This window comes from Dermacentor andersoni, chromosome 6, assembly GCF_023375885.2.
Source record: "Dermacentor andersoni chromosome 6, qqDerAnde1_hic_scaffold, whole genome shotgun sequence".
NCBI classification, from domain to species: Eukaryota; Metazoa; Arthropoda; class Arachnida; order Ixodida; family Ixodidae; genus Dermacentor; species Dermacentor andersoni.
The window spans coordinates 174,113,386-174,139,288 of record NC_092819.1 but is presented as its reverse complement, the minus strand read 5'-3'; the positions used below and the strand labels follow the sequence as shown (position 1 = coordinate 174,139,288).

The 25,903-nt window shown below is 44.9% G+C and overlaps 1 protein-coding gene and 1 pseudogene across 1 annotated transcript in view; one reads left to right on the top strand and one right to left on the bottom strand.

The window, feature by feature from the left end:
• Nucleotides 1–25,903, bottom strand: part of MAPk-Ak2 (MAP kinase-activated protein kinase 2) — a 312,260-nt gene that overhangs the window by 89,471 nt on the left and 196,886 nt on the right. The window contains exon 9 of the mRNA XM_050172276.3: nt 826–906. Within this exon, the coding sequence (XP_050028233.1) occupies nt 826–906 (81 nt within the window). The remainder of the gene's footprint in view (nt 1–825; nt 907–25,903) is intronic.
• On the top strand, nt 11,080–12,744 carry LOC126523682 (tigger transposable element-derived protein 4-like; annotated as a pseudogene).

Below are 25,903 nucleotides of genomic sequence, written 5' to 3'. Positions count from 1 at the left end.
AAGAGCAGCCACTGAAAAAAGGATAAACAATGTATGGGTGTCAGTATGTATGTATGCATGCATACAGTCATGTATTACAGTAAAGTGTAATTGCAATAAAACTTGCTATTGTAGATAATGACGATAAATAACTTTGATTAAAAATGATTGAAAAGCTATACTGCCTTCTTTGGCCATCAACATTGTTTTTCGGTCATGGGCAAACAATGTGAATAATGCTAAAATGCTGAAAAATTTTGAATTTCATTTAGGCAAAAGGGAAAGCTTCAATAAACTCTAATATCTGAGGAAAAATAATCTCAGAAGCACACATTTTTTTGGTGCCCCAATATAAACCCTGCCTTTGTCGCCCCTACCAATAAGCAGCAAGTGCACTAAGTAGGGACCAAACACATGCGTCGTACAGAAGGCACAGCTGCACTTACTAATTTGCTAACTTTTGTTCTTGAAGCTAATGGGGGGGGGGGGGGGGGGGTAGGGGGAATGCTGCAATAAGAAACATGAATTTGCAACTTGCTTGACATGCAAGTGCCCTCTGTAGTGGCAGTCAAGGTTCATTCTCAACACCCACTGCCCAGTCGATATGATCCTACCATATCACTGTGACCAGCAAAGTTTCAGCCACCACTTGATGTTCTGGTTGAAATACATTTCACACATATTGAAGCAAGGCTTTCCATGTTTCTCTCATCAGCACTGATGCTACCGGAAGTTGAATAACATCTATTAGCTGCCAAAAGTTCTACGCTCTAGTTGCTCTCAGCATTCTACAACAATGGGCCAATAAAACTCATGTTGCACTATGAAGATTGAGACTAGACCCACCTGCACTTCAGGCCACTGGTCCCCTTCCTCACGAAGCACTCGCACAGAGTACAAGGGTGTCTGCGGAACCTCCGTGTACTTCTGCAAGATTTTTGGGAAACAGAAACAAGTCTTTTTAGGTTGTAAATGGTGCAATGCCCATTATATTTCAACCTCTTGGGAAATGCAACGTCTCAGCAAAGGCCACCCACAAGCATCAGCAAGCATCATTTTTTTTCTTTGGGAAAGCCCTTTGAGCAGGATGGCTCTCAGATATGCAACACTGTCCGTCCCGGTAGATAAAGGGCCACAGAGCAGCTGCCACCTGTTTTTATAATAACTCTTTAAGCTCTTCTTCAGGCTGCTCTACTTGCAGACACACAGCAATGTTAATGGAAATGAAAAAAAAAAAAAGGCAATCGCATGAAATACCCCTACACATTCCATATGTGCTTCAATAGTCAGTGGGCCACTGAAAACGCATTTCGAGCCATGGGCAACTTCTCATTTGATATCTTGACATACCTTTGCAGAATAAATACTGTTGACGTGAAGAAATTATCACCTTCATTGTGTGATTTTATTGTGATAGCAATTATATAGATTCTCCAAGCGCATTTCTGCCGTCGGTGTCACCATGATGTTCCGTAAAAGTCCAAGTGCGATAACATCGCCACCACGCACCGTATCCCATATGCATGAGTGAAAGCATGCAAGGTTGAGTCGACAATGGTGGCTCTATCTTGTGCGTACAAGGAAGGAAAGCCAAGAGGTAGTGCGCCATCTTCCATTATGCGCAAGGCACTAGGGGAGGGGTTTCTACTCCGGTGGCCGCTACATATGGCACAGGAGCACGGGCCCTATCTTGAAAGCGATCTGCGACGGGGACAGAGTGCATTGTGTTCTTGCGGCTTAGTTCCGCGTTGAAGCGAGAGGCGGCACGAAGGTCAATTTGCTTGCCACTGTTGCCATGTTTCCTCACTAAAGTGTTTTCACAGTAAGTGTGCACGCTCATTGAGGGAGATATGTTCATGTTTGCCTATGCGTGCGTGTGACACCATGCTTGTTAATTTAGTTAGTAATTGAATGTTTAAAAGTTTACACAGCCGATAAAATTACTATCCTTGCTTTGCATAGCTGTCTATTAATCTGCTATCACAATCGATGCTGCACCTTTCGGGCAAAACTGCTCCATTTTAATGCGTAAGCATCCTTGGGTGAGTACCCCAGCAAAATCTGTCAAGCAAAAAGTGCAATACCTTGCATCCATAAGCACCGACTACAGGGAACTCCCGGGTCCAAGCCCCTTCCAAAGTTTTCAGGGCCGAAGCCTGAGCACCCTCCCCTCTAAAGTGTTATTACCAGAGTTCTTACCTACATCATTTGAGGTTTCTTTACTTTTTCAGTTAAAATGTTATTGTGGCTAAAAGCTGCCTACATCATTGCTGGTGTGGACATGCACGTCTTTTAATTCATACTTTTGCTTTATTTCTGGAAATCCTGGCAATAGGAGGACAAGAGCATTAGAAGCATCAGTGATGGCTACCTCATCCACATTTCCTCACATAAATATGTTTTTTTTAATTATCCACTGTGAACTACATGCACAGACACAATATATTTAAATATATACACAGGACCAACTTTATTATGTTTTTAAAGAGAAGGAGGTAGCCAACTAACAATTATTTCTAACGGTAAGGGTAGTCCATGCCTAGAGAATGAAAATGTTGTATGTTCACCTCGTTTCAAATTGCTTTGAGGCGTGGTTTCCTGACCCAGAAAAAAACACCTTCAGACTTGACCACTTTGGCAGGGTCTTTTATCAACGGTGTGTGAAACGCACATGAACTCTATTTGTCTCACAATTCCTTCTCTTTCCAGTAGGCAATGCAAACGACTCATTAAAAATTTTTGAAAACCTCTTCTAATAACTTACATTTGTTGTTAGAGATGGAATGTAGGGGTCATAAATGTATACCATATTTTCCAGTGTATAAGTCGCGTTTTCGTTCCTGAATTTTTCATGGGTGCATCTTATTGAATGATGCTACTATATACGTTTCTTTTCCCCTGGAAAACAACTGTTGTCCAAACCGGAGTCGATGCTATGGCTATGCGACGTGCGCTGGTTTGACCTCCTCTGGCATTTGCTATGGGTTGTGTGCATGCTATGGAGGTACCGGGTTCTTGTCGTGATCGCGAGTTGCTGTGCGAGAAGGATGGAGCAGCAATGCAAGCGGCGGCAGGCCGACCGACTTTGAAGTCGTCACATCTGCAGATCGCTTTCAAGGTACAGCGCATGGCGCTGCGCAAACTATGCAGTTGCTACCAGAGTACAAGCCATCCTCCCGCGCTGCCTTCCCGCTTTCCTCCCTAGTGCACGACTCGGCTCACTGTCTCACACTTTCACTCACACATACGGCAAAGGACGCACAGGACGATGTTGTCACGTAGTAGTGACAGTGAAGAAGGCAGCAAAACTGTGATTAACAAAACAAGCTTTTTATTGGGCAAACTTGTGCCCTCAAAAGCAGGCTACACTCAATGCTCAACGAAAATGGTGAACACAGTTGGCGATTGGCGAAAATCTGATCAGAAGGTCAAGTGCGTCGGCTTTTGTACATCAGTCGTGGAATGTTCCAGAGTGGGACCTGCGTGTTTTCCACAAAGTTCTACACTATTCGCGTCACGCATACATGCAATTAGATTATACAAGGTTCAGTGACAGACAGCGGATGGAACCATCGATAACATTCCAGAAACTTCCGATACATGCAGACGCGTCCTGCGCTGTGCGAAAACATTTGTTAGGCGGCGAAACATGGTCGCCCAATAAAGATAAATAAGTACACGTATCAATATTATCTCCATTGGATGTTATACAGAACATCACGGTGACCACTACTGCTGAAATGTGCCTGGAGTGACCGATATGATTGCACATGGACCAGCGCTCACGAAGTGAAACATTGCTGTATTTCTTTTTTAATCGTTACCGAATGAACACGTGCATCTTATACACCAGCACGACTTAAATAAGTTTTTTTCTTTTTGGAAAAACTGCCGTTGCGAGGGGAGTGTGACTTGATAATGATGTGTGGTGTTTAATGGCGCAAGGGTCAACTGTGGCCAAAGAGCACCAGAGCAATGTTGTTACAGCTGTGAGATGGTGTATGTAGCATGGCTGTAAGTGGGCTTAAAATTACTGCAAAATACCTAAAAACTGTGCAATAAAAGAATGAGCATGTGCACAGTGAGGCGTTAAATGTTTAGGAGTTGACAGTGTTCGGAGATAAACAATAAGAACAGTGCCTGTGAATGATCATGTGATTGTCTAAGTTGGTGATCATGTGATTGCAAGGCTGGAGGTGTCCTCCAGCCTTGCATATTGCTTGGCCTCCACAATAGACAAACACCTGCTGAAGCAGGTGCAGTGAGACCAGCGACAGTTGTGAGATCATAGCAGTCCCTCCTTTCCACGTAAAAGAGAGGGCTGCAAACATGTCATACTGGTTAGTAGCCCTGTGTAGATATAATTTGCAAAGTGCCAACATCACTGAGGAATGCCATCACTGTGCGTGTTTTAAAAAGTGGTTCTCTTCCAAAAAATAATGCAGGATGGAGTGGAATACACTTGTAAATTAGGGGAAAATATTTCTCTCTGTGAGTTTCTAGGTGCTTACATTCTATTAGGACATGTACTACAGTGAGAATTTCCCTACATCTGCTACAGGTGGCGGGTCCATTACCTGTGAGAAGGAAAGAATGGGTCCCAAATGTGTGTGCTATTCTCAGTCTGGTGAGTGCCACATATGTCTACCTTGCTTTTTTTCCAGTGACCAAGTTACCTATTTGGGGCTTTACCAAGTACAGTTTATTTTGCATTTATTTATCCCACTCTTGTTGCCAGTATTCTTTCAACTTCATATGCAGGAAAGGTTTTAGATTGAGGACTGGCACTGCTACAGTGCTGCCCGCGGCTTCAGGGGTGGGGGGAATGTTGCATTACAGTCAGCGAGCACATTGCCTTAAATGCATCTATGCTCAGGCACCCAACATAATCTTATGTGGTGGTTAGATAGATATACCATGCAAAGCTCAGAGTATAGCTCATTAAGTTTCAGTTTCAGTTTATTCAGACATACATTGCCTGGGTTGAAAGGACTAAAGGCAGATGAGCTCTGCCTGAATAAGGTCCCTCCACCTATACATTTGCTCAGAAGCAATGAGAATTAAAAAAAAGAGAAAAACAATGGCTTTGTATATTAGAGCACCACAAAAAAAAATTTCAGAAATAGAAGTGATATCACAATTAGGCATCTTAAATTGAGTAACAGAATCACACAATAATGCAACAGCAATAACCCATAACAAGAACAAATGTGTACATAACTGTCAACATATTAAAAGAGTACAAGATTGTGCAAGCATTATACAAGATGTAACATAACCATTCCTAGCAATGTGCAACTGTTAGAGAATGCAGCAGAGTACAAAGGTTATAGAACAATAAAAAATTTTTTTTATAACTGAAGAACTTATTTAGAACACAGTACCAGACAGTAAGTGTAGTGTGACATTTTTCTTTAAAACTGTGTATGGAAGTACATTTTTCAATAAGTTCATGGATATAACTATTGTTGCAGAGAAGGTTATTTATTAGGTAGAGCAATGTTTGATTTCCGTAAATGGTTCTGAACAACGGTATTCTAAATTTCTTGTGTCGGAGATCATAGGGAGCATTAGTTGGATAACACTGAGCCATATAACTACTCACTTCATTTCCAATTTCCTTGCGAATATATAAGAATATATAAGGCGAGCTTAAGGTTGTAAAGTTGGTTAACAGTAAGCAATTTAGGCTTGTTAAAAAATGGCGCAGTGTGTTCAGTTGGTTCCAGATTTTCTATGCCGCGAACAGCTCGCTTTTGTAGAATTATTAACCTTCCAAGGTTGCTTGTTGAAGTCGTACCCCAGATTAAGAGACAGTAATGGAGATGAGAATGAACTAGTGAACTGGAGCTTTAGCCAGTTTGGTACCAGAGACCTAAGTTTATACAAGACAGAAATTGATCTAGACATACTGCCATGTACTTTGTTGATTTGCGGTGTCCAACTGAGGTTTTCATGAAAAAGTACACCTAAGAATTTAAACAAAGGGACACGCTCGATGTCATTATTTTTAAATCGAACAGAAATGGTGTAATCTTCGCGCTTATTTCTGCCTTTGAATAAAATATATTTAGTTTTAATAAAGTTTAATTCTAGCTCATCACATTCAAGCCAGTATGAAAGCAAGATCAACCATTCGGTCGCCGCCTTTTCTAAATCTCTTAAACAGCTGCCAGAGAAAAACAAGCTGGTATCATCTGCATACAGAACTATAGAGGAAGTTTGTGGCACCGGCACGATGTCATTTATGTAGATAATAAAAAATAGTGAACCGAGTATAGAACCTTGTAGTGCACCGAATTTCTATGGCTGTAGCTGAGATTTATACCCGTGAAGAGACGTTTACTGCAGCCTGTCTGTTAAGTAACTGCGTATTAATTGTAGAGCTACCCCTCGAATGCCGTAATGTGGTAATTTTTCAAACAGTATATCATGCTTAACCAAGTCAAATGCTTTTCTGAAGTCTAAAAAAATTCCTAGGGTGAACTCCTTGCTATCAATATTCTTAGCTAATTTTTCTTTGATACTAAATAAAGCTGTTTCTGTAGATTCTTTTTCGCGAAAGCCGAATTGTTCCTTGACAAGCTATGGATGTTCATCAAGTAACTTGGTTAGTCTTCTTTTTATCGTGTGCTCTAAAACCCTTGAGAATAAGGGTAACACCGAAATCGGTCGATGATTGTTAAGATTATTGATAGGACCACCTTTGTGCAAGACTGCAACCCTAGCTATTTTCATATTAACTGGAAAAATGCCTCTTGATAATGCTCTGTTGCAAATATGTTGCAAAGGTGCTGATAAAAGGTCAGCAACGAAAATAATTGGAGTAGCTTTGATGTCATCATTACCGGCAGCAGTATTTTTATTTAGCTTCTTAAGAAAAGAGTTTATCTCTAATTCACTGCAAGGAGACATAAATATAGAATTCGTAATGCAAGAGGATATATATTTATGTGCATCTAGTTGAGTTCTTGAAGATGAATATGTGCCTGAAGATAAAAAGTGGGAATTGAATTTATCCGATAAAGTCTCTTTACTGTATTCGACACCATCAGTAATTAGTGTACCAGGGATGCTGTTCTGTTGTTGACCAATAAGCAATCATACTGTGTTCCAAATTTTTTTGGGGTCATCAGAAACAGCAATAAACCTATTCTTGTAATATTCATATCGAGCTTTCTTGAGATCAGAGTTTAAGTTGTTTTGAATTTTCTTATATTCAATTAGAAGAGAGATACTTTTTAGATTAATAAATTGACGGTACATGATATCACGGGCTTTTATTCTCTGAAACAACCCTTTTGTTACCCATGGTTTTCTACATTTCTTATGCGCCTTTTTTTGCCTAACGCAAAGGAAAAGCTTCTTCACAACAACCTTTAACTTTTTCTAGAAAGATGCCGTATGAAATGCTTGCGTTTTCTTCCACATAAACATCTGACCAGTCGACACACTCGATCATCGAGTGAAAAGCAGAGACTCATTTGATTAAAGCTACGATAAGGAACTGGGAGAATGCAAGTGAGGTGTATTTTGTTTTTTGGAACAAGAAAGATACAGAATACAGTTAAGTGGTCGCTCAGATCTATGACTAATTACACACATATCAGAGTTTCACTTAATCTGGTTATTCTTGTTGGCAAACATAACATTTGTACAAGAGAATGACTCAATTATGTCTAAAAATTGTCCAGACTGTGAAGTGTCTGTTAGTAAGTCAGTGTTAAAATCGCCAACCAGGATAATGGGAAGCATTGCAGAGGACACATATTCAAAAACAGACGTAATATATTCAAAGAATGCTTTAGCTTCACCAGAAGGTGGGCGATAAATTGAAGCAATGACTGTCCCAGCACTCTTAATGATTGATTCATAATGTGCGGCAATACCAGAAAACTGCGACAAGACATCATAGGCAATATCATTCCTAATATACAATGAAGTTCCTTCACCTCTATGACCTGATCTATAAGCATCCTCAGACCTATAGCCAGAGAAGTGTACATCTTAAACATTCTGAAACCAAGTGTCCGTAAATGCTATGAAGTTAAAATTATAATCAAGGGATTCAAAAAATGCCTCTGTTTCACGTTGCTTGTTTCTCAAGCTTCTTATATTTGCGTGGAAAACTGACATGTTATCGCTTTTTCTGCGCAGGATATGTACTAGGGATTTAAAAGAAGAAACATAGTGATACATAACTTTAGTGAAGTCAAGTACCAAAAGCAGAAATCATAACAAGGAAAATTATAAACAGTGCAACCTTGTAGCCGATCGATGAATCTTATCAAGATCAGCTTCGCAACTGATGCACACTGCCCGCTGGCCAGATGCCTTAGATATGAAAAGCTTTCCATCCTTTTGCCATGCGAACTCGTAGTGCATTTCCTGAACCTTTGCCATCATCATCCAGAGAAGTTTCTTATTCTGCGGTGTCAAATTGTCTCTGAAATGTATCGCCAATTGAGCACCTGTAAGCTAGTATTTCTTTGCCATCCATTCATCGCGCATGACACATGATGTGAAACGAACTAATATTACTGAGGTGTTGCCAGGCTTGGCAGGAAGTCTGCGTAAGGCCTCAAAGTCAGTACGGGTCAACTAAGGAAGGTGAAGTTTATTTGCCAGTTCATTCACCCTAGCGAGTAGATTGTCGTTTTCAACATCTGGCAGTCCCTGAATTTCTAGATTCTGTCTTCTACTGTATTGTTCGAGGGTGGTGACTTGTTTTTTTAATTCAAACACTTCCTGATTGTTGTTAGAAGATTCCACCATATTGATTCTTTTCCCAAGGCTTATGATTTCTGCAGATTGTTTTTACATTTCTGCAAGTACCATGTCGTACTGTTCAGACAGATGCTCAATGGAGCGTTCCATTTTCTCGACTGTTTCCTTAATTTAAAAAAGGGGCAACCACCGTACTCTGAATTGCAGGTAACGGAGTCAATTTTCGATTAATTTCAATAAGCACCGTCTCCAGTGCTTTTTTCATCCCACAAGTTACCACTTGTACATTGAGTGCTACGGGCAGCTAAGACAAGACATGTTTGGCATTTCCATATTGTTTTCTATGTATCACCTTTAGCTTTGAAGGTAGTTTTGCTTATGCCCGAACATGTTCCCAAATGGTAACTGTAGTTACATTCAGAAAACGTTGGATTCACACAATTATCTGGGAGCAGCTCATCACGCGCAGCTTATTATTTGTTTCTGCATCCCACATGTGCTACCAGTGGTTTCGCAGTTTCTTTCATAAGAAAGGCTTCACATCAGTGACTGGGACAGCAGCAGTAGGATTAACAGCATGCAATGCAATGGCCGTCTGGTCCGCCAGAACATTACCCTCGATGCCCCAATAGCCAGGCACCCAGCATGTAATGAATGACATGCTGGTTCGATAGATATTCTTTACACAGGTAGGAATAAAGTTCATTAAGTACTGGATTTTTGTGCTTACAGAGTGACATCAAGGCCTTCACAACAATTAGGGCGTCCGTATACATTTATTTCAAAATACTGCAGGCAGCAATGCTGTCCTAGCAGGAGAGGGTTACATCAAGTGCAATGACAAAGATTTCACAAAGGAATCTACATTTGCACAATCAACAACAGACGCTGGAAGACAATTCCACTCTTCAACTGTGAGCGCAAAAAAAGACTTCTGAAACATTTTCGTCCTCGCAAAGTACGGGCAGATAACATTCGAGTAATTAATTCTAGAAGACCTGTGTTGTGCGCGGGAAAGATAAGTTTCACACGGGAGACCGATTTTGTTCTGATATATCAAATAAAGCATTTTTAGTCTCGCAATCTTTCAGCGGACACGGAGGGGTTCCAGATTCAGTCGCTGCAGCATGTCAGTAACAGATGAAGAAGACTGATAGTCAGATACAATAAATTGGGCAGCGAGGCGCTGAATTCGTTCTACTTGTGCGATATCTTTGACGTAGTATGGGTCCCATACTGCGGAAGCGTACTCAAGGACTGGTCGAACCAAAGTGCGGTATGCCTCGAGTTTAACACTTGACGCATAGCACTTAACACATAACTGATTTTTGGAGTTTCGGTTTCCTTATATGCATCACAGCTCACAAGAGTGCATTGGCCTCAGTGGTAAAGATACTTGTTTCCGGATGCAGTACATCAGATTCCAATAAGGATGGACTGGCGGCTGCATAAGACACCCCGGCATGACTTGGAAGTGTCTGTGTAGAACTCTGTGCAGGAGTGCTTGTACTGGAGATATAGGAAATGCTTTTGGATTTTGACCTCTGGAGCGTGCGTTCTAACTTCTAGAAAGGATATGTCACATTCTACCACTTGCCACTCCCAAGGAGGTAACTGCTTGGTTGGATGTATTAAACAATGCTCGAAAAGTGGGACATGCATTTCATCGCTAAGCTCCCTCACACGCAGCGAGAAAGGCTACCTGTAATTACAGAGGGACGATTACGGAAAAGTGTAGCACACATCGTTAATGGCATTATTAAAGCATGGATGTTCATGATTAGAGCGTATTTTGAGAAAATATGTGAGGCTGATGTATGTTCTCTGTAGATGGAGTGACCATTCATTTGATTCTGCGTACAGTGCAGTCCACTTATAATGATACCACATATAACGATATATCAGTTACAACGATGGGTTGACATGAGAGTGTCATTTTATGCATTAGGTCTATGGGGAAAAGAACCATTTGTAACGATAGGTTATTCCCCGCATATCGTATACAACGATCAAAATTTTGCTGTCTGGACGGCGTTCTCCGTGTCAAATAATCATAACATTTGCGTTGCTTAGTTCCCTGAAACGAACGATGTCGAGACGAGGCGATGTCGAGACGAGGCGATGTTGAGACGAGGCGATGTTTACCTCCGTAAGTTCGTATCTGCCGCCATTACCGCGTAGCGCGTCCCGCCCTGCCCGCGTAGTGGAGAGTACCTGAGTAGGCGCAGCACGCCACAAGATGGCGCTAGCTGCTTCGTGTGCGTCGGCCACAGTCGCTCCGAAAGATAGAGAAAGAAAAAAAAAGTGACAAGCAAAGCAGCGCGGTGTCTCTAGCGATAGCAGGCTGATGCCACTGAAGCAGCGTGCAACCAACGGTACAACCCAGTGGCCCAGTTCGAAGATGGCGCCGACAAAGCGCAAAGCTGTGTCGCTTGACACGAAGATGGATATTTTGCAGGACTCTCAATGCGGCTTCAAGGTGAGCACCCTCGTAAAGAAGTATGAGCTCGCCCAGTCGACAATGTCAACCATCTTGAAAACTGGGAGCACCGCGAATGTGAACGCTGGAGCTATCAGCGGCCATGCCGATCAGTGGAAAAAGATTAGAGACCCTTTGTACGCCGGTGTTGAAGAGGCGCATTACCAGTGGTTCATCACAACCCGCGCGCATAATGTGCCTATTAGTTGGCCAATACTTGCCACCCAAGTGAAAAACTTCTCTTTTCTTCTGGGACGCCTAAATTTTGAGCCTGGGGGAGGCTGGATTCAGCGCTTTAAAGAGCGGCACGGAGTCGTTTACAAAAACATGGTAGGGAAAGCGGTGTCTTTGGACACACAGGCAAAGCAGCAGTGGCTGCATACAAAGCTGCCCGGCGTGCTGGAGCGCTACGCGGAGAAGGACATATATAATTGCGATCAAACTGCTGTTTTTTCAAATGCTGCCGTCGAAGACTCACGCTCTTAAAGGAGATCGATGCCCCGGCGGGAAGCACTTGAAACTTAGGGTGACCGTGTTGCCGTGCGTTAGCATGGACGGGAGCCATCGTCTCAAGCCTTTCATGATCGGGCGATCAAAGAAGCCAACGTGCTTTGAGAATCAGCACATCCCGGTCCGCTATCGCAGCAATAAGAAGGCGTGGATGACCCGCGACCTGTTCGAAGAATGGCTGCTCGAGTTCGACAGTATAATTAAAGGCCAAGGAAGAAGAGTAGTGCTGCTACTTGACAACTGTAGCGCACACAGCATTAACCCGAAGCTGACATCTGTCGAATTGATGTTTCTGCCTCCGAATACTACGGCAGGCCTGCAGCTGTTGAAAGCCGGCATGATCGCCAACTTTAAAGTCCTGTATTGGCAACGCATGCTGGAGTGGCTAATTTTAGCCATTGACCGCGCAGCTCCTGGCACGTCGGGTCATGCAGACTGGCCGGCCCCCTGACCTGAAGATCGGCCTTTTGAAAGCCGTGCGCTTCGTTTATGGTGCATGGTATGAAGTAAAGAGGTCAACCATATACAATTGCTTCAAAAAGGTGGGCTTTGTGCGTCAGGACGAACTTCCCCAACCCACTGAGACCAACACGGTGGAAGCCGCTGACATAACCGAACTCTGGGAGCTCGTTCCTGCTGGTGACACAGGTGGTGCATTGATAGAGGAGTTTTTGACTGCAGACAGTGCTGCCTCGTTCTGCTATGAGGTCACCGATGAGGCGATCGCCGAATATGTGCTGTCTCGACAGACGGCAAAGTTGTACAACGGTGTCGACGGCAGCAGCGACAGTGACAATGAAATTGACAGTGGCTCCTTGGCCCCGACCTCGATGTCCACGCAAAGTGCACTGTCGTCGATAAACCCCTTAATTCATTTTATGCATGCTAAAGAATTGCTGCCAGTGTTCGGGCAGCAACTGGAATCCATGCACGGCACGGTTGTGAAGCTGAGGCTGCCGCAAAAGCAAGCGCAGATTTCTGACTATTTCGGCGCACCTAACCCTTGACATGGTCATTGGCACTAGAAATAAAGTTTGTTTTTGACAGCCTACTTTCTACATCATCTATTCTTTAGAGCAAGTAGCGAATTCGAGTTCGGAGCTGCAAAGGTATGCTCTGCGTTTTTTTATTTTTGTTTTTTAATAACTGCAGTCCAGATATAGCGATCATCGGTTATAACGATCATATTTTTCGTCTTTTTCAATATCGTTATAAGTGGACTGCACTGAATAAGCTTTCAATAAGGATTGTCCTAAAAGCACCAGTGCTAAAAGGATACCTATATGGTGGACAGGATCTAGCATCTTTAGCATGCTCGGCGTAGCAGAGTTATATACGACAACACCATAGTCCCATCGTGATTGAATTAAGCTCTTATAAAGATTTATCAAACACTTCCTGTCGCTACCCCATGTTGTGTGGGAGAGAATTTTCAGTAAGAAGATAGAGAGAAGTAATTAGTAAAGGGAAAATTACTTCTCTCCACCTTACGGGTTTCTGCAGAACTATTAGGTCAAACTCTTGCTTTTGCTTCGAGTTGTTGATGAATTCGACTTCGCCCTGCCATCTGCTAGCTGTCTGGTTAGCTCAGATGGTATAGCGGCTGCCCCGGAAAGGCAGTGGTCCCAGGTTCATGTCCCGGACCAGAACGAATTTTTCTTCAACAGCGAGGCTTTTTGTTTCGAGGAACCCGTTTGAGTTTCCTTTCTAGCAACTTGCTACGTTTTGGGTGGATGTCTCATTTTTCCTTCACTAATTCTCTCCACCTTGCAAGTTTCCGCATAACTATTATGTCTACGATATTTAACATGTGGAATGAAAGTAAGCATGGAGTCAAGTATAATACCTAGAAATTTATGCTCTTTGTTGAGGTATTTGTTGTCCACACAGTTCTACACAAGAATCTGGGACCAGGCCGCTCTTTCTGGTAAAAAGAATACAACTGCTTTTGTGGGGATTCATTTTAAATCCGTTTTTGTCTGCCCACTTCGATAGCTTGTTCAAGCCATGGTCTCAACCTGTCTCTCACGCACTGTGAGGTTACAGAATTTGAAGCCTATTTGAATGTCGTCCACGTAGACGGAATAAAAAATAGCCGGTGATAATGAAGCACTAAGTGCAGTCATCTTATTGATAAAGAGTGTGAAGCTGAGTACGCCTCCCTAGGGTACACCAGTTTCCTGTATAAATGGACGTGAGAATACATTCCAGATTTTTACGAGGAAGGTACGATTAGACAAATAGCTTTCTATTAGGTTTAGCATATTGCTATGGATGCCCATTCCGGAGAAGTCTCTCAAGGTTCCGTAGTGCCATGTTGTGTCGTATACCTTCTCCATATCGAGAAATATGAATAAGAAAAGCTGTTTGTCTACAAATGCATCACAGATATTTCCTTCAATGCGCATAAGATGATCAGTTGTGAACTGCCCTTCTCTGAAGTCACACTAATAGGGGTCAAGCATTTTGTTCAGTTCAAGGAAATGGTTGAGTTGCCGATTATTCATTTGTTGTTGTTTTTTTTTCAGATAGCTTACAAAGGCAACTTGTGAGAGCTATCAGGTGGTAACTTGCTACACAGGAAGGGTCCTTGCCCTGTTTCAAAACAGGGATCATATAGGCTTCTTCCCATGCAGATGAAAGGCATCCGGCAGCCCAAATAGTGAAGTAGTGTAACTTGTGTATCAGAGTGTAAGTTTTTGATCATGTTATACATGAGTCAGGTCCCAGTGCAGAACTCTTGCACGCTATCAAAGCAGCTCTCAACTCGGCAATACTGAAAGGATGGTTGTACGGTTCATTCTGTTGGCATTTACATATGAATGGCTTACATTCTTCTATTTGTTTGTATTCAAGAAATGATTGTGAATAATGGATTGAGCTTGACACATGCTCAAAGTGCTCTCCAAGTGAGTCAGCTTGGTCTTGCAATGTATTCCTTTCGCTGTTCACCAGAAGCAACGGATGAATTTGCTGCCCTTTTAGCTTTCTTAAGCCATTCCACACTTTTGCCTCGTGTGTAAGAATTCATACCCGAGAGGAACCTCACCCAACTTTCTCTCTTTGCCTGACACCGTATCTGCCTTGCCTGTGATTTGATGTTTTTAAATTGAACGAGGCTTTTTGCATTCGGTGATCTACACAATGCACCCCATCCCTTATTCTGCCTTTTTCATGCCTCTCTACAGTCCTCGTTTCACTAGGGAACACGTCTTTTAAGTGAACCACTATTCATTTGTGCAATAAGCTTTTCGGCTGCATCTATAATAAAATCGATAAAATGTGCGACAGCATCTTATATAATAAAATTGTTTATAAAATCTCGTGGTAAACAAGTTCATTCCTTAAAATGCTCCCACTCAGCCGGTGTTAATTCACAAATCGGAACACGGGGAGGGTTGTCGTACTGCTTTATTAAGTTTAAAGTTACAGGGAAGTGGTCACTTCCAAAAGGATTATTGATGATATTCCCTTCCAGATGAGGCCAGAGAAGCAGAGCCAAATGCTAGATCTATGAATACGAGTTGAGTTGGACGCTATAATAGGCAGGCTGCTTCTTATTAAATGAGTTTTTGGGCGAATTGGTCACTTATTGCAGGCATAACAGCAGCGCCAAGAAACACACACAAAAGAAAAGAACACTGACAGACACGGCACCGATTGTCCCTGTCTGTCAGTGTTCCTTTCTTTTGTGTGTGTGTTATTAAACAGGCAGGCACTAGATGCAAGAACAACATTTTTAATGAGTTGGCCTCTTCCGTCACATCGCGCGTCTCCCCATAATATGTTATGGGCATTGAAATCACCCACGAGTATGTAGGGGTCCAGAAGCTGATCAATGAGGTTATAGAAATCACTTTTTCTGTGTTGATAGTTAGGGGTATGTATAAACAATACACAGTGACCAGATTATTAAAAAGGATGCCTGAACTGACACTGTCTCAAGGGGCGTCTGAAGGTCGACGTATCAGCAAGCTACAGACTTGTTGGCTGCTATGGCCATACCGCCAGAGGCGTTACCCTCACCCTGGTGTTTTCGTAAAATGCTGTAATTACGAAGAAAATTTGTGTTCGTAGGTTTCAGATGTGTCTCTTGAACACGCAGCAAGTTTGAATTGTGTTTATGCAGTAGTTCTATAATGTCGTCGAGGTTATGAAGTCCTCTGACATTCTATTGTAGTATTTGTGTTTCTATTACAATAAATGTGTTTGGTGCTGTGTGTTTGAGAGACAAAGATTAGCTCACGGGCCCCTTCCAGGCGCCATGACGTAAGGTTTGTCTTTTTTGAAGCGATCGCGAGAATCTCCCTGCTCCTTAGGCATTGGTGGCGCCGTCTGGCTGGTTGTTGTGTCCATCACCTCTTGCAAAGCGTTGGACATGCGCTCTTGCAAGCGCAGTGTTTGACGTGAAGGCCTCGTCTCGGTAGATGAAACATTTGAGGCCACCAGCCCGGAGGTCGATGGTCCCTTCCACTGGGGCAGCGGAGCAGCGCTAGCTGCAGCCGCCAGGGAGGCGAATGGCATCACTGGTGCCTCACTGTGTGTGGGTCAGACAGCTGCCGGGGGCTGTTTCGGCGCTGCCCCCTGATGCACCACACCGCAAAGCTGTTCTTGGACAGGTATAAAAACCGCCCGCATGCCGCCTTGAACGTTACATTTTCCTTTACTTAAATTGTCCCTATTTCCTCTTCTTTTTTCCTGTATGGCCAAGGCCGTGAGGATGTGGTGAGCTCCGCATCACAGTTTCCACAGTGGAGAGAGTTTTCACAAGATTCAGAGGTGTGTTCATGAGCACTGCATTTTGCAAAGGTTTGGTGGCCTCGGCAGCTCTGTGAACTGTAACCTAAACACTGGTACTTAAAGCACCACAGAGGATTTTGGATGTACAGTCTGACTCTGATTTTCACATACCCTGTTTCGATAGTGTTGGGCAGGTTGCTTGAGCCAAATGTAAATATTAGGTGCTTGGCATGGATTTCTTTTTCGTCACACCTCATTTTAATTTGTTTTACACTCATCACATTCTGGTCACTGAAGCCTTCAGTAGTTCAGCCTCTGTCAGATCAATCAGGTCACTATCATATGGCACCACGGCTGGTGGTCACGGTATGATATGGGGTCACATCCACTGGAACGTCCCCAAAAAGACGCAAGATTCAGCAGCCTTTCATATTGATTCTTACCTCACAGTTCCAGAGAAGATCTCCACTTGCAAGTTTGGAAATTTTATAGCCTTGGCCTAGAACTTTGGTAATTGATTTCGACACCAGAGAAAGAGAGATCATTCTCGCTGACTTTGTATGACATGAAGTGTACAACATTGAGTGTACAACATTAAATTTTGGAAAATTTTCACTATGACAGCTAAAGAATCTAAATACTTCTTTGGTGCACCCTCGTTTGTGACAGTGATCAGGAAGTGGGTGAAAAGAACTTGCCATAGATATATGCGGAATTTTGGCAATGCTGCCAGCCACCTACCATGGAGCAGAACAAGGGGATGCTGCAGGACTGCGAAAATGCACATCTTGCATGCGCCGGCTGTACGACATTACTATAACCAAATCTGTTTAACCAAGGTTGGCTATCCCACACAAGGTTAACCCTTGCTGCCTGGAAAAAGTGGAATTAAGAGGAAGCTAAGAGAAGACAGAAAAGGTCAAAAGTAAGAGAAAGACGAAGATTAGAGAGGAGGAGAGGAAAAGGCAACTACCGATTTCCCCTGGGTGGGTCAGTTGGGGGGTGCCGTCTACATGAAGCCAAAACCAAAGAGGTGTGTTGCTGCCGCCAAGGGGCCGTAAAGGTCCAAACACCCAGGATCCTCTTTTCCACGGACACGGCCCTTGTGTGCTATGGCATGTGGTGTCGGACCACACCAAACACCTGCTGATGCAGATGCACCTGCGGGCTATGCTTAAGGAAAGACTTGCAGGAGTGTGCCAAAATGGATACATATTCAAAGTGGATACCAAGGGTGTAAGGCAGGTCTGTCAAACTTTCCGCTTGATCATTAACATAAGGAAGTGGATCCGATTGTCGACCATATAATTTTTGTAAGCTCTTCCACACTTTCACCTCTACCTTCCACCTCATACTTGCAAGAATTGATTCCCGAAAGGAACCTTTCCCAGTTTTTCCTGCATGCTTGACGTCGTGTGACCACCCTTTTGATTTCATTTGCCCGAAGCTCGTAAGGTTTTCTGTCGTTGGCAAATGACGAAAAAGGCCCCAAACTTTATTTTGATTCTTCTGCGTATTTCTAAAAGCATCATTCCATGATTCCATCAAGGAATTCGTTTCTTGTTTGCGGAGCCATGTGTTTGCTGTATAAAGGTTATCACCGCATCAATGATGACAACAGTAACAAATGTGAGAGCATCATATATACTTAGGTTATTAATAGAACTGCGAGATACGCATGCAAGTTCGCGATATCGTTCCCAGTCTGCACTCTCTTGGTTCCACCAAGGCGGATAAGGATTATGCCTCAATCGTTCTGCTGTATTTAGAATGATAGGATAGTGATCACTTCCATGTGGGTTTTGGATCAATGACCATACGAAATGTGGTAAAAGTGAAGGAGATAGCAGAGTATGTGTTCTGTCTAGCACTGTAGAAGGTAGGCTCCTTCTTATTGAAGAGGCAACTACCTGTTGACAGTAGGACATTTTCAATGGCACCCTCTGGCATCCCACCCCGAGTCGCTCCAGAGCATATTGTCGCGTATACCCTGCTGGAGTATACAAGCTGAATGAAGATACAGGCGGTTGCACTTTACGAAAGCGTAAGCGGTGACGCGCGATGCCGAGACGAATTTAATTCTCCTCTTCTTCAGTCCCTTGCTCCGCCACACCATGTGGCATTACCCCCTCTTCAAAATAAAAAGAAAGAAGGAAAGCATACATAGGCTTGACCTGAGAGCGCCGAGATGCTCTAGGGCGAACACATAGGCTATAGTCCCAATCACTGTGGTGCTTGATATAGTCACAAGGCACTGATGGACGAGCAACAACAAAAACTAACCGAAGAGGCTGAAAACATAGAATATTAGGGGCTATAGTGCGGTTTCAACCGCACAACGTGCACAATCTCAGATTGCGGTTGTCGGCGTCGGGGATGCTGGCTTCCGTCAGGAAGGACTTCATAATTCACTTCACTAATTCGCTGCAACACTCTGTAAGGTCTGAAGTAGCGACTCAAAAGCTTCTCGAATAGTCCTTTTCGGCACACGGGTGTCCAGACCAAAACTTGATCCCCAGGTTGGAACTTGACATATCGATGGCGGAGATTGTAAGGGTGCGCATCGATGCCCTGTTGTTTCTTTATGTGCACTCGGGCAAGCTGACGGGCTTCTTCCACGCGTTGCACGAAAAGTTCGGCATCTTGGGTTAGGTCGAGATGATCGATATTGTCACACGGCAGCATTGCTTCTAACATAGTCTGAACTTCACGGCCGTAAATGAGGTAAAACAGCATGAAGCATGTTGTTTCTTGCGTAGCAGTATTACAGCCAAACGCTACGTAAGGGAGTATCTCGTCCCACGTCTTGTGCTGTACATCTACGTACATAGACAGCATGTCAGTCATCATTTTGTTCAGTCGTTCGGTCAAGCCGTTTGTCTGCGGTTGATAGGCAGTTGTCCTTCGATGGGTCGTACAGCTGAGTTTAAAAACGTCTTCAATGAGCTGTGCTGTAAAGGCTTTGCCTCGGTCTGTGATGATGTGTGATGGGGCGCCATGCCGTAGGACAACGCTCGGTATGAGAAACTGGGCAACCTCGGAAGCTGTGCCTTGAGGCAGCGCCTTTGTCTCAGCATACCGTGTTAAATAGTCCGTGGCGAGGATTATCCACCTGTTGCCAGAAGATGACAGTGGGAACGGGCCCAGAAGATCCATGCCGACCTGGTCGAAAGGTTTGCCAGGTGGGTCAATCGGAGTCAGCAATCCCGCAGGCTTCACAGCTGGCGACTTTCGGCGCTGGCATTCACGGCAGGCTTGGACGTACTGCTTAACATACTCGGCGAGTTTCGGCTAGTAGTAGGATTTGCGCACTCTATCACGCGTTCGTGTAAAACCCAAATGGCCAGACGGAGGCTCGTCATGACAGGCGAACAAAACTTCGGCACGGAGGTCTGCTGGAACGACCAAAAGGTAGGTATTGTTGGTGGCAGCGGAGTTCTTCTTGTATAAGACGCCATGTCGTAAACAAAAAGACGACAATCCTCAAGCGATATGCCAGGGTATTGATAGGTTTCGTCCTTCTAGAGGTTCAAATATAGGCCGTAGTGCATCGTCTGCTTGCTGCCGTGTGGACAAATCAGTACAGCTTACGGCCCCAAGGAAAGTGCCGTCGTCTTCAATGTCGTGGTCAGTAGAGTCGATAGGGGCGCGCGAGAGTGCGTCAGCGTCTTCGTGTATGCGGCCAGACTTGTACACGATGGTCACGTCATACTCCTGCAAACGTAGACTCCACCGTGCCAGTCATCCAGAAGGGTCCCGGAGATTTGCAAGCCAGCATAACGAGTGATGATCAGTTACAACTTTGAATCGGCGGCCGTAAAGGTAAGGTTGAAATTTGGCCAGTGCCCATACGACGGAAAGACGCTCTTTCTCCGTGGTGATGTAGTTGGTCTCTGCATGCGATAGTGTGCGACTTGCGTAGGCAATCACTTTTTCAATACCTTCCTGCCGTAGTACAAGCACCGCACCAAGACCAACGTTACTGGCATCTGTATGAACTTCCGTGTCCGCCTCCTCGTCAAAGTGGGCCAAAACTGGTGCTGACACCAGACGTTGTCGAAGCTCGGTGAAAGCAGTCTCTTGCTCTGAGGACCAGACGAACGATACATCGTCCCTCGTGAGGCGAGTCAGCGGCTCCGCCATCTTCGAAAAATTTTCGATGAAATGCCAGTAGTATGCGCAAAGGCCCAGGAAGCGTCGGACACCTTTCTTGTCGGTCGGTGTTGGAAACGAGGCTACAGCGGCAGTTTTCGAGGGATCGGGGCTAACGCCTTCCGCGCTGACCACGTGTCCGAGAAACATCAGCTCCTTGTAGCCGAAATGACACTTCTGAGGCTTAAGGGTGAGGTTAGCCGATCGGATGGCTTCGAGAACTTGCCGCAGTCGTTTCAGGTGGTTGTCAAATGCCGCCGAAAAAACAACCACGTCGTCGAGATAGACGAGGCAGCTTTGCCACTTCAGACCAGCGAGAATGGTGTCCATCATTCGCTGGAAAGTTGCTGGTGCCGAACAGAGACCGAAAGGAAGTACTCTGAATTCGTAAAGGCCATCTGGAGTGACGAAAGCAGTTTTCTCGCAGTCTCTTTCATCAACCTCAATTTGCCAGTAACCGCTCTTTACATCAAGAGACGAAAAATACTTAGCTCGCCGCAACCTGTCTATAGAGTCATCGATACGTGGTAGTGGGTACACGTCCTTCTTGGTAACATCGTTGAGGCATCGATAATCAATACAGAAACGAAGCGTTCCGTCTTTTTTCTTGACTAGAACGACCGGGGAGGACCACGGACTGTGCGAAGGCTGAATGACACCATCATCTAGCATCTCCTTGACTTGGGCTTGAATTGGCTCACGTTCTTTTGGCGAGACACGATAGGGCTGTTGTTTGATGGGACGTGCGTCGACAGATGTTGTTATTCGGTGCTTCGTGATTGACGTTTGGCCCACCTTAGTAGCCCGAGAAAAGCACGCGCGGAATTCGTTCAAGAGTTCCTGCAGTGCACTCTTTTGGTTGTCCGCAAGCTCAAAGTTTACATCGATGTCTCTGAGCGAACCGTCGTCTGTGTCCACTTCAGAAGCAAAGCACTCGACGATGTCCGTTGATGGTTCGGCGTAGGCGATGGCAGTGCCACGAAAAATGTGCCGATGCTCAAAGGTAAAGTTGGTAACGAGGACCGTTGTCTGGCTATCACGAAGTTCCACAAGGCTTCACGCTACACAAATACCTTGTGCCAGCAACATAGAAATGTTGCCTTCTACAATGGCTTCACCGTCTTGTAGCTCGTCGGACTTGAACGGAACCATAACACTCGCACGCGGCGGTATCGTGATGCTCTCGTCCGAAACGCAAAGTGCGGATCTGTGTCTAATGGCGTCGGTCTGTGTTGCCCTTTGTGCCGAAAAAGTGATGCAGCACCCGCGGAGGTCAATAATGGCGCCATATTACCGGAGAAAGTCCATCCCAAGTATTTAATCGCGGGAACATTTGCGTAGAACTAGACAAGTGGCGACAAAAGCAGCACCGCGAATTTCTACTCTGGCCGTGAAGTTTGCTGGGACAACATGGCCACAATTAGCACATGACCGGGGTAGTTGGAGAAGTATCGGAGACGTCTTTGCCCTGCAGTGGACATAACCAGGCTGATGATGATGATGGAAACGCACAATCTCAGCTTCCCTTGTGAAGTTCATAAACAGAAAACACTAGCAGAATTTCTGCATTATTATGTTTTAATGAGAATGCAGCAATTTTGCTCGCAAGAGAATCAGGATGAATAGGTGGGCTACCATATTTAGTCGAATCTAGGCCGATAGATTTTTTCAAATAATCACATCGGAAACTCTAGGGTTGGCTTAGATTCGAAGATTTTAAAAAATGCGCCAGTTTTCAATTGAAACTGCTAAACATGGTGCATAGCTAGCACCATCTAGAAAAGTCAGTATCGCAGCCGCTACTAGCCATGCCAGTAGCCAATCGTGCACAAGCGAGGTCGCCACTTTAACCTGTGTCGTGTCGGCCGTATTAGTGTGTGGCGTGGTGTTATCGCAACGGCAACGGGCGGCATCAAACGTGCATCGCTATCGCAGCTGGCGGGCTGGGTAGCTGCAGCATGGGACGACATCCCAGGTACTTTGATCATGCGCGCCTTTAGAAAGTGCAGCATATCTAATGCGCTTGAAGGCACCGAAGATAGTGCACTGTTTGAAGTTGACAGTGACAAGGAACACAGCGACGAGTCTAACAGCGACGATGACGTTGAATGAGCTCTGCATGTCCAGACTCAATAAATGCTGTTTGCATTTTGTGAACGCTGTCCTCGCTTTTTTTGTTTGGCCTACATTCAAGGTAATACTTTTTTTTTTTTTCGGACTTTAGGGGGTCAGCCTAGATTTGAGTATATACGGTAGTTGGCAACGCATATTAATAAAAACTAAGAGCGCTAAAAACACGAAGGAGGTAGACACACACCACACACGCTCACTCACAACTGATATTTAATGCACGTATGGAAAAATACAAAATGAAACATTCAGAGATATAAGGTTAAATGGGACCATGTTTAGTTTGCAGAAGATATGGCCTGTACAACCAGTATGGCCGAACGTAAGGTTAGCCAGACTGCGTCATCTCTATTGTCTTATCAGTGATTGTCGTCTTTGTCCCTCTCGTGGCACCGTGACAATCCTCGGCAGTGAAAGCGCCGACTCGGCACCTTCTAGATGGCGGCTGCATGATCTGGCTTGAGACGACCCACATGGATGATATCAGTTGATGTGGACGACGGGGAAGCATTGGCTGGAGCTACTTCATAAGTCACATCACTGAGCTGTCGGACGACGCGGTAAGGGCCAGAGTACTGGAAGAGCAGTTTTTCCGATAGGCCGACATGTCGTGAAGGAGTCCAAAGGAGGATAAGGTCGCCGGCAGATCACTGGACATCACGATGACGGTTGTCATAAAGACTTCTGTCTTGTCTGCGACTCAGAAAGGCGACGGTGGGCAATCTGACGTGCCAGGGCTGCTGTAGCTATAGCATCGCGAGCGTACTCAGACGGGGACTCGAGAGCACTTGGCAAGAGCATGTCGAAAGGCAATGTCGGATCATGACCAAAGAGGAGATAGAAGGAGGAGTAGAGAGTGATGTCGTCACGTGACGAGTTGTACGCAAACGTCACAAATGGAAGCGCGGCGTCCCAGTCATCAAGATCCGAGGAGACATACATCGAGAGCATATCTGTAAGTGTTCGGTTCAGGCGTACAGTGAGGCCTTTCATTTGAGGGTGGTATGCTGTCGTGAACTTGTGTTTTGTGGCACAAGAGCGAAGTAGATCTTCAGTAACCCGAGATAAAAAGTAGCGGCCCCTGTCTATGAGAAGCTGGCGAGGAGCTCCGTGGTGTTAGATGACATCTTGAAGCAGAAGTCTGCGACATTGGTAGCACGGTAGCACAACTGGTCTGGATGACTGATGTGACGGCATAGCGGATTGACTAATTCATTGCAACGGCGATGTACTTATTTCCATCTATGGAGGTAGGGAAAGGGCTCAATAGGTCGAGGCCAACACAATAAAACGGTTCTGTGGCTATATCAATTGGCTGGAGGGTTCCAGCCGGAAGCAAAGCAGGCTTCTTACGACATTGGCATGGTTCACAAGCAGCTACATAACGTCGCACGGTATGGTAAAGGTTAGGTCAGAAAAATCGTTGCTGGACACGGTCATAGGTCCTGGAAACACCCAGGTAGCCAGTGGTGGGGACATCATGGAGTTGCGCCCGGAGATGAGAAGGAACGACTATCAGCAGTTCAGGTCCTTCTGTGCGCATATTTTGGCGATATATGATGCCGTCCAAAACGAGGAACAAGCTAAGCGAGGTGTCCGACGGGTCAGAACGGAGGCAGCTGATAAGGTCACGCAAGGATGTATCACGTGCTTGCTTCTCACTGATGTGGTGGAAGGCAGAGAGTGTGAATATTCCAGCAGTTGCATCACTGGAGTCGGGAGCACCGACGGAGTGTCGAGACAGTCAGCATCCTGGTGTAGTGTACCGAATTTTTACACCACTGTGTACGTGAACTTCTGAAGACGTAGTGCCCAGCGACCTAGACGACCCGTCGAAGCCTTAAGTGTCGAGAGCCAACAGAGGACGTGATGGTCCGTGGTAACAGTGCAAGGTCGACTGTATAAGTATGGCTGGAATTTGCTTACTGCCCACACGAGTGCGAGGCAGTCACACTCTGTAATGGCGTAATTGCGTTTAACGTGTGAAAGCAGGCGACTTGCGTATGCAATAACTTTGTCGTGCCCCCCTTGACACTAAGCTGAAACTATGCCATTTCCATAGCCACTAGCATCTGTACGGATCTCAGTTGGGGCAGATGGGTCAAAGTGAGCAAGAATTGGCGGAGTAGTGAGCAGGGTGATAAGGCACTGGAAGGCAGCAGCTTGGTCAGGACCCCATGAAAAGGGGGCGCCTTTCTTCAGCAGTTCAGTCAGAGGCCGAGCATGTATGCAAAATTTCTGACAAATCAACGGAAATAAGAGCATAAGCCTACAAAGCAGCGGATGTCTTTGGCACAGGTCAGCACAGGAAAATCAAGAACAGCACGAACTTTTGCGGCATCGGGGCGGACGCCAGATGAGTCAATGAGATGACCAAGAATAGTAATTTGGTGGCGACCAAAGTGGCACTTCGAAGCAGGACGAAAGACGGAAAGAAAAGACGAAAGGCGTTCAAGGTGTGTCGCAAAGGTCGGCGAGAACACAATGACATCGTCAAGATAACAAAGGCATATAGACCACTTAAAGCTGTGCAAGAGCATGTCCATCATGCACTCGAAGGTGGCAGGAGCGTTGCACAAGCCTAATGGCATGACTCGAAACTGATCAAGGCCATCTGGTGAAACAAATGCGATCTTTTAACAGACTATGTCATCGATGGCAATCTGCCAGTAACCGGAGTGCAGCTCTATCAATGAAAAATGTTGCAATGTGTAGCCAATCCAATGTGTCGTCTATGCGTGGCAGTGGATAGACATCCTTTTTTGTTACCTTGTTTAGGTGGCAGTAATCTATGCAGAATCGCCAGGTGTTATCCTTCTTTTTTACCAAGACAACAGGAGAAGCCCATAGGCTCGACTATGGTTCAATAATGCCCTTGGTAAGCATCTTATCAACCTCCTGTTGTATCACTCGGCACTCGGCGTGTGACACGCGATCAGGCCCTCTGTGAATAGGCGATGCATCGCTGATATGTATGCAATGCTGAACTAGGGAGGTTTGTGTCAAAGGCTGACCGTCAAGGTCAAGAATGTCAGAATAAGATGTGAGCAGATGACAAAGATCGTCGGTTTGTGTGGAGGTAAGGTCCAGGGCTATCATCTTGGTAATGTTGTGCACTGGAGGCGTGGAGGCGACGTGGTGGTATGAGAATTGCAGGCGGCGGAAGAGTTGGAGGAAGACGGAAGG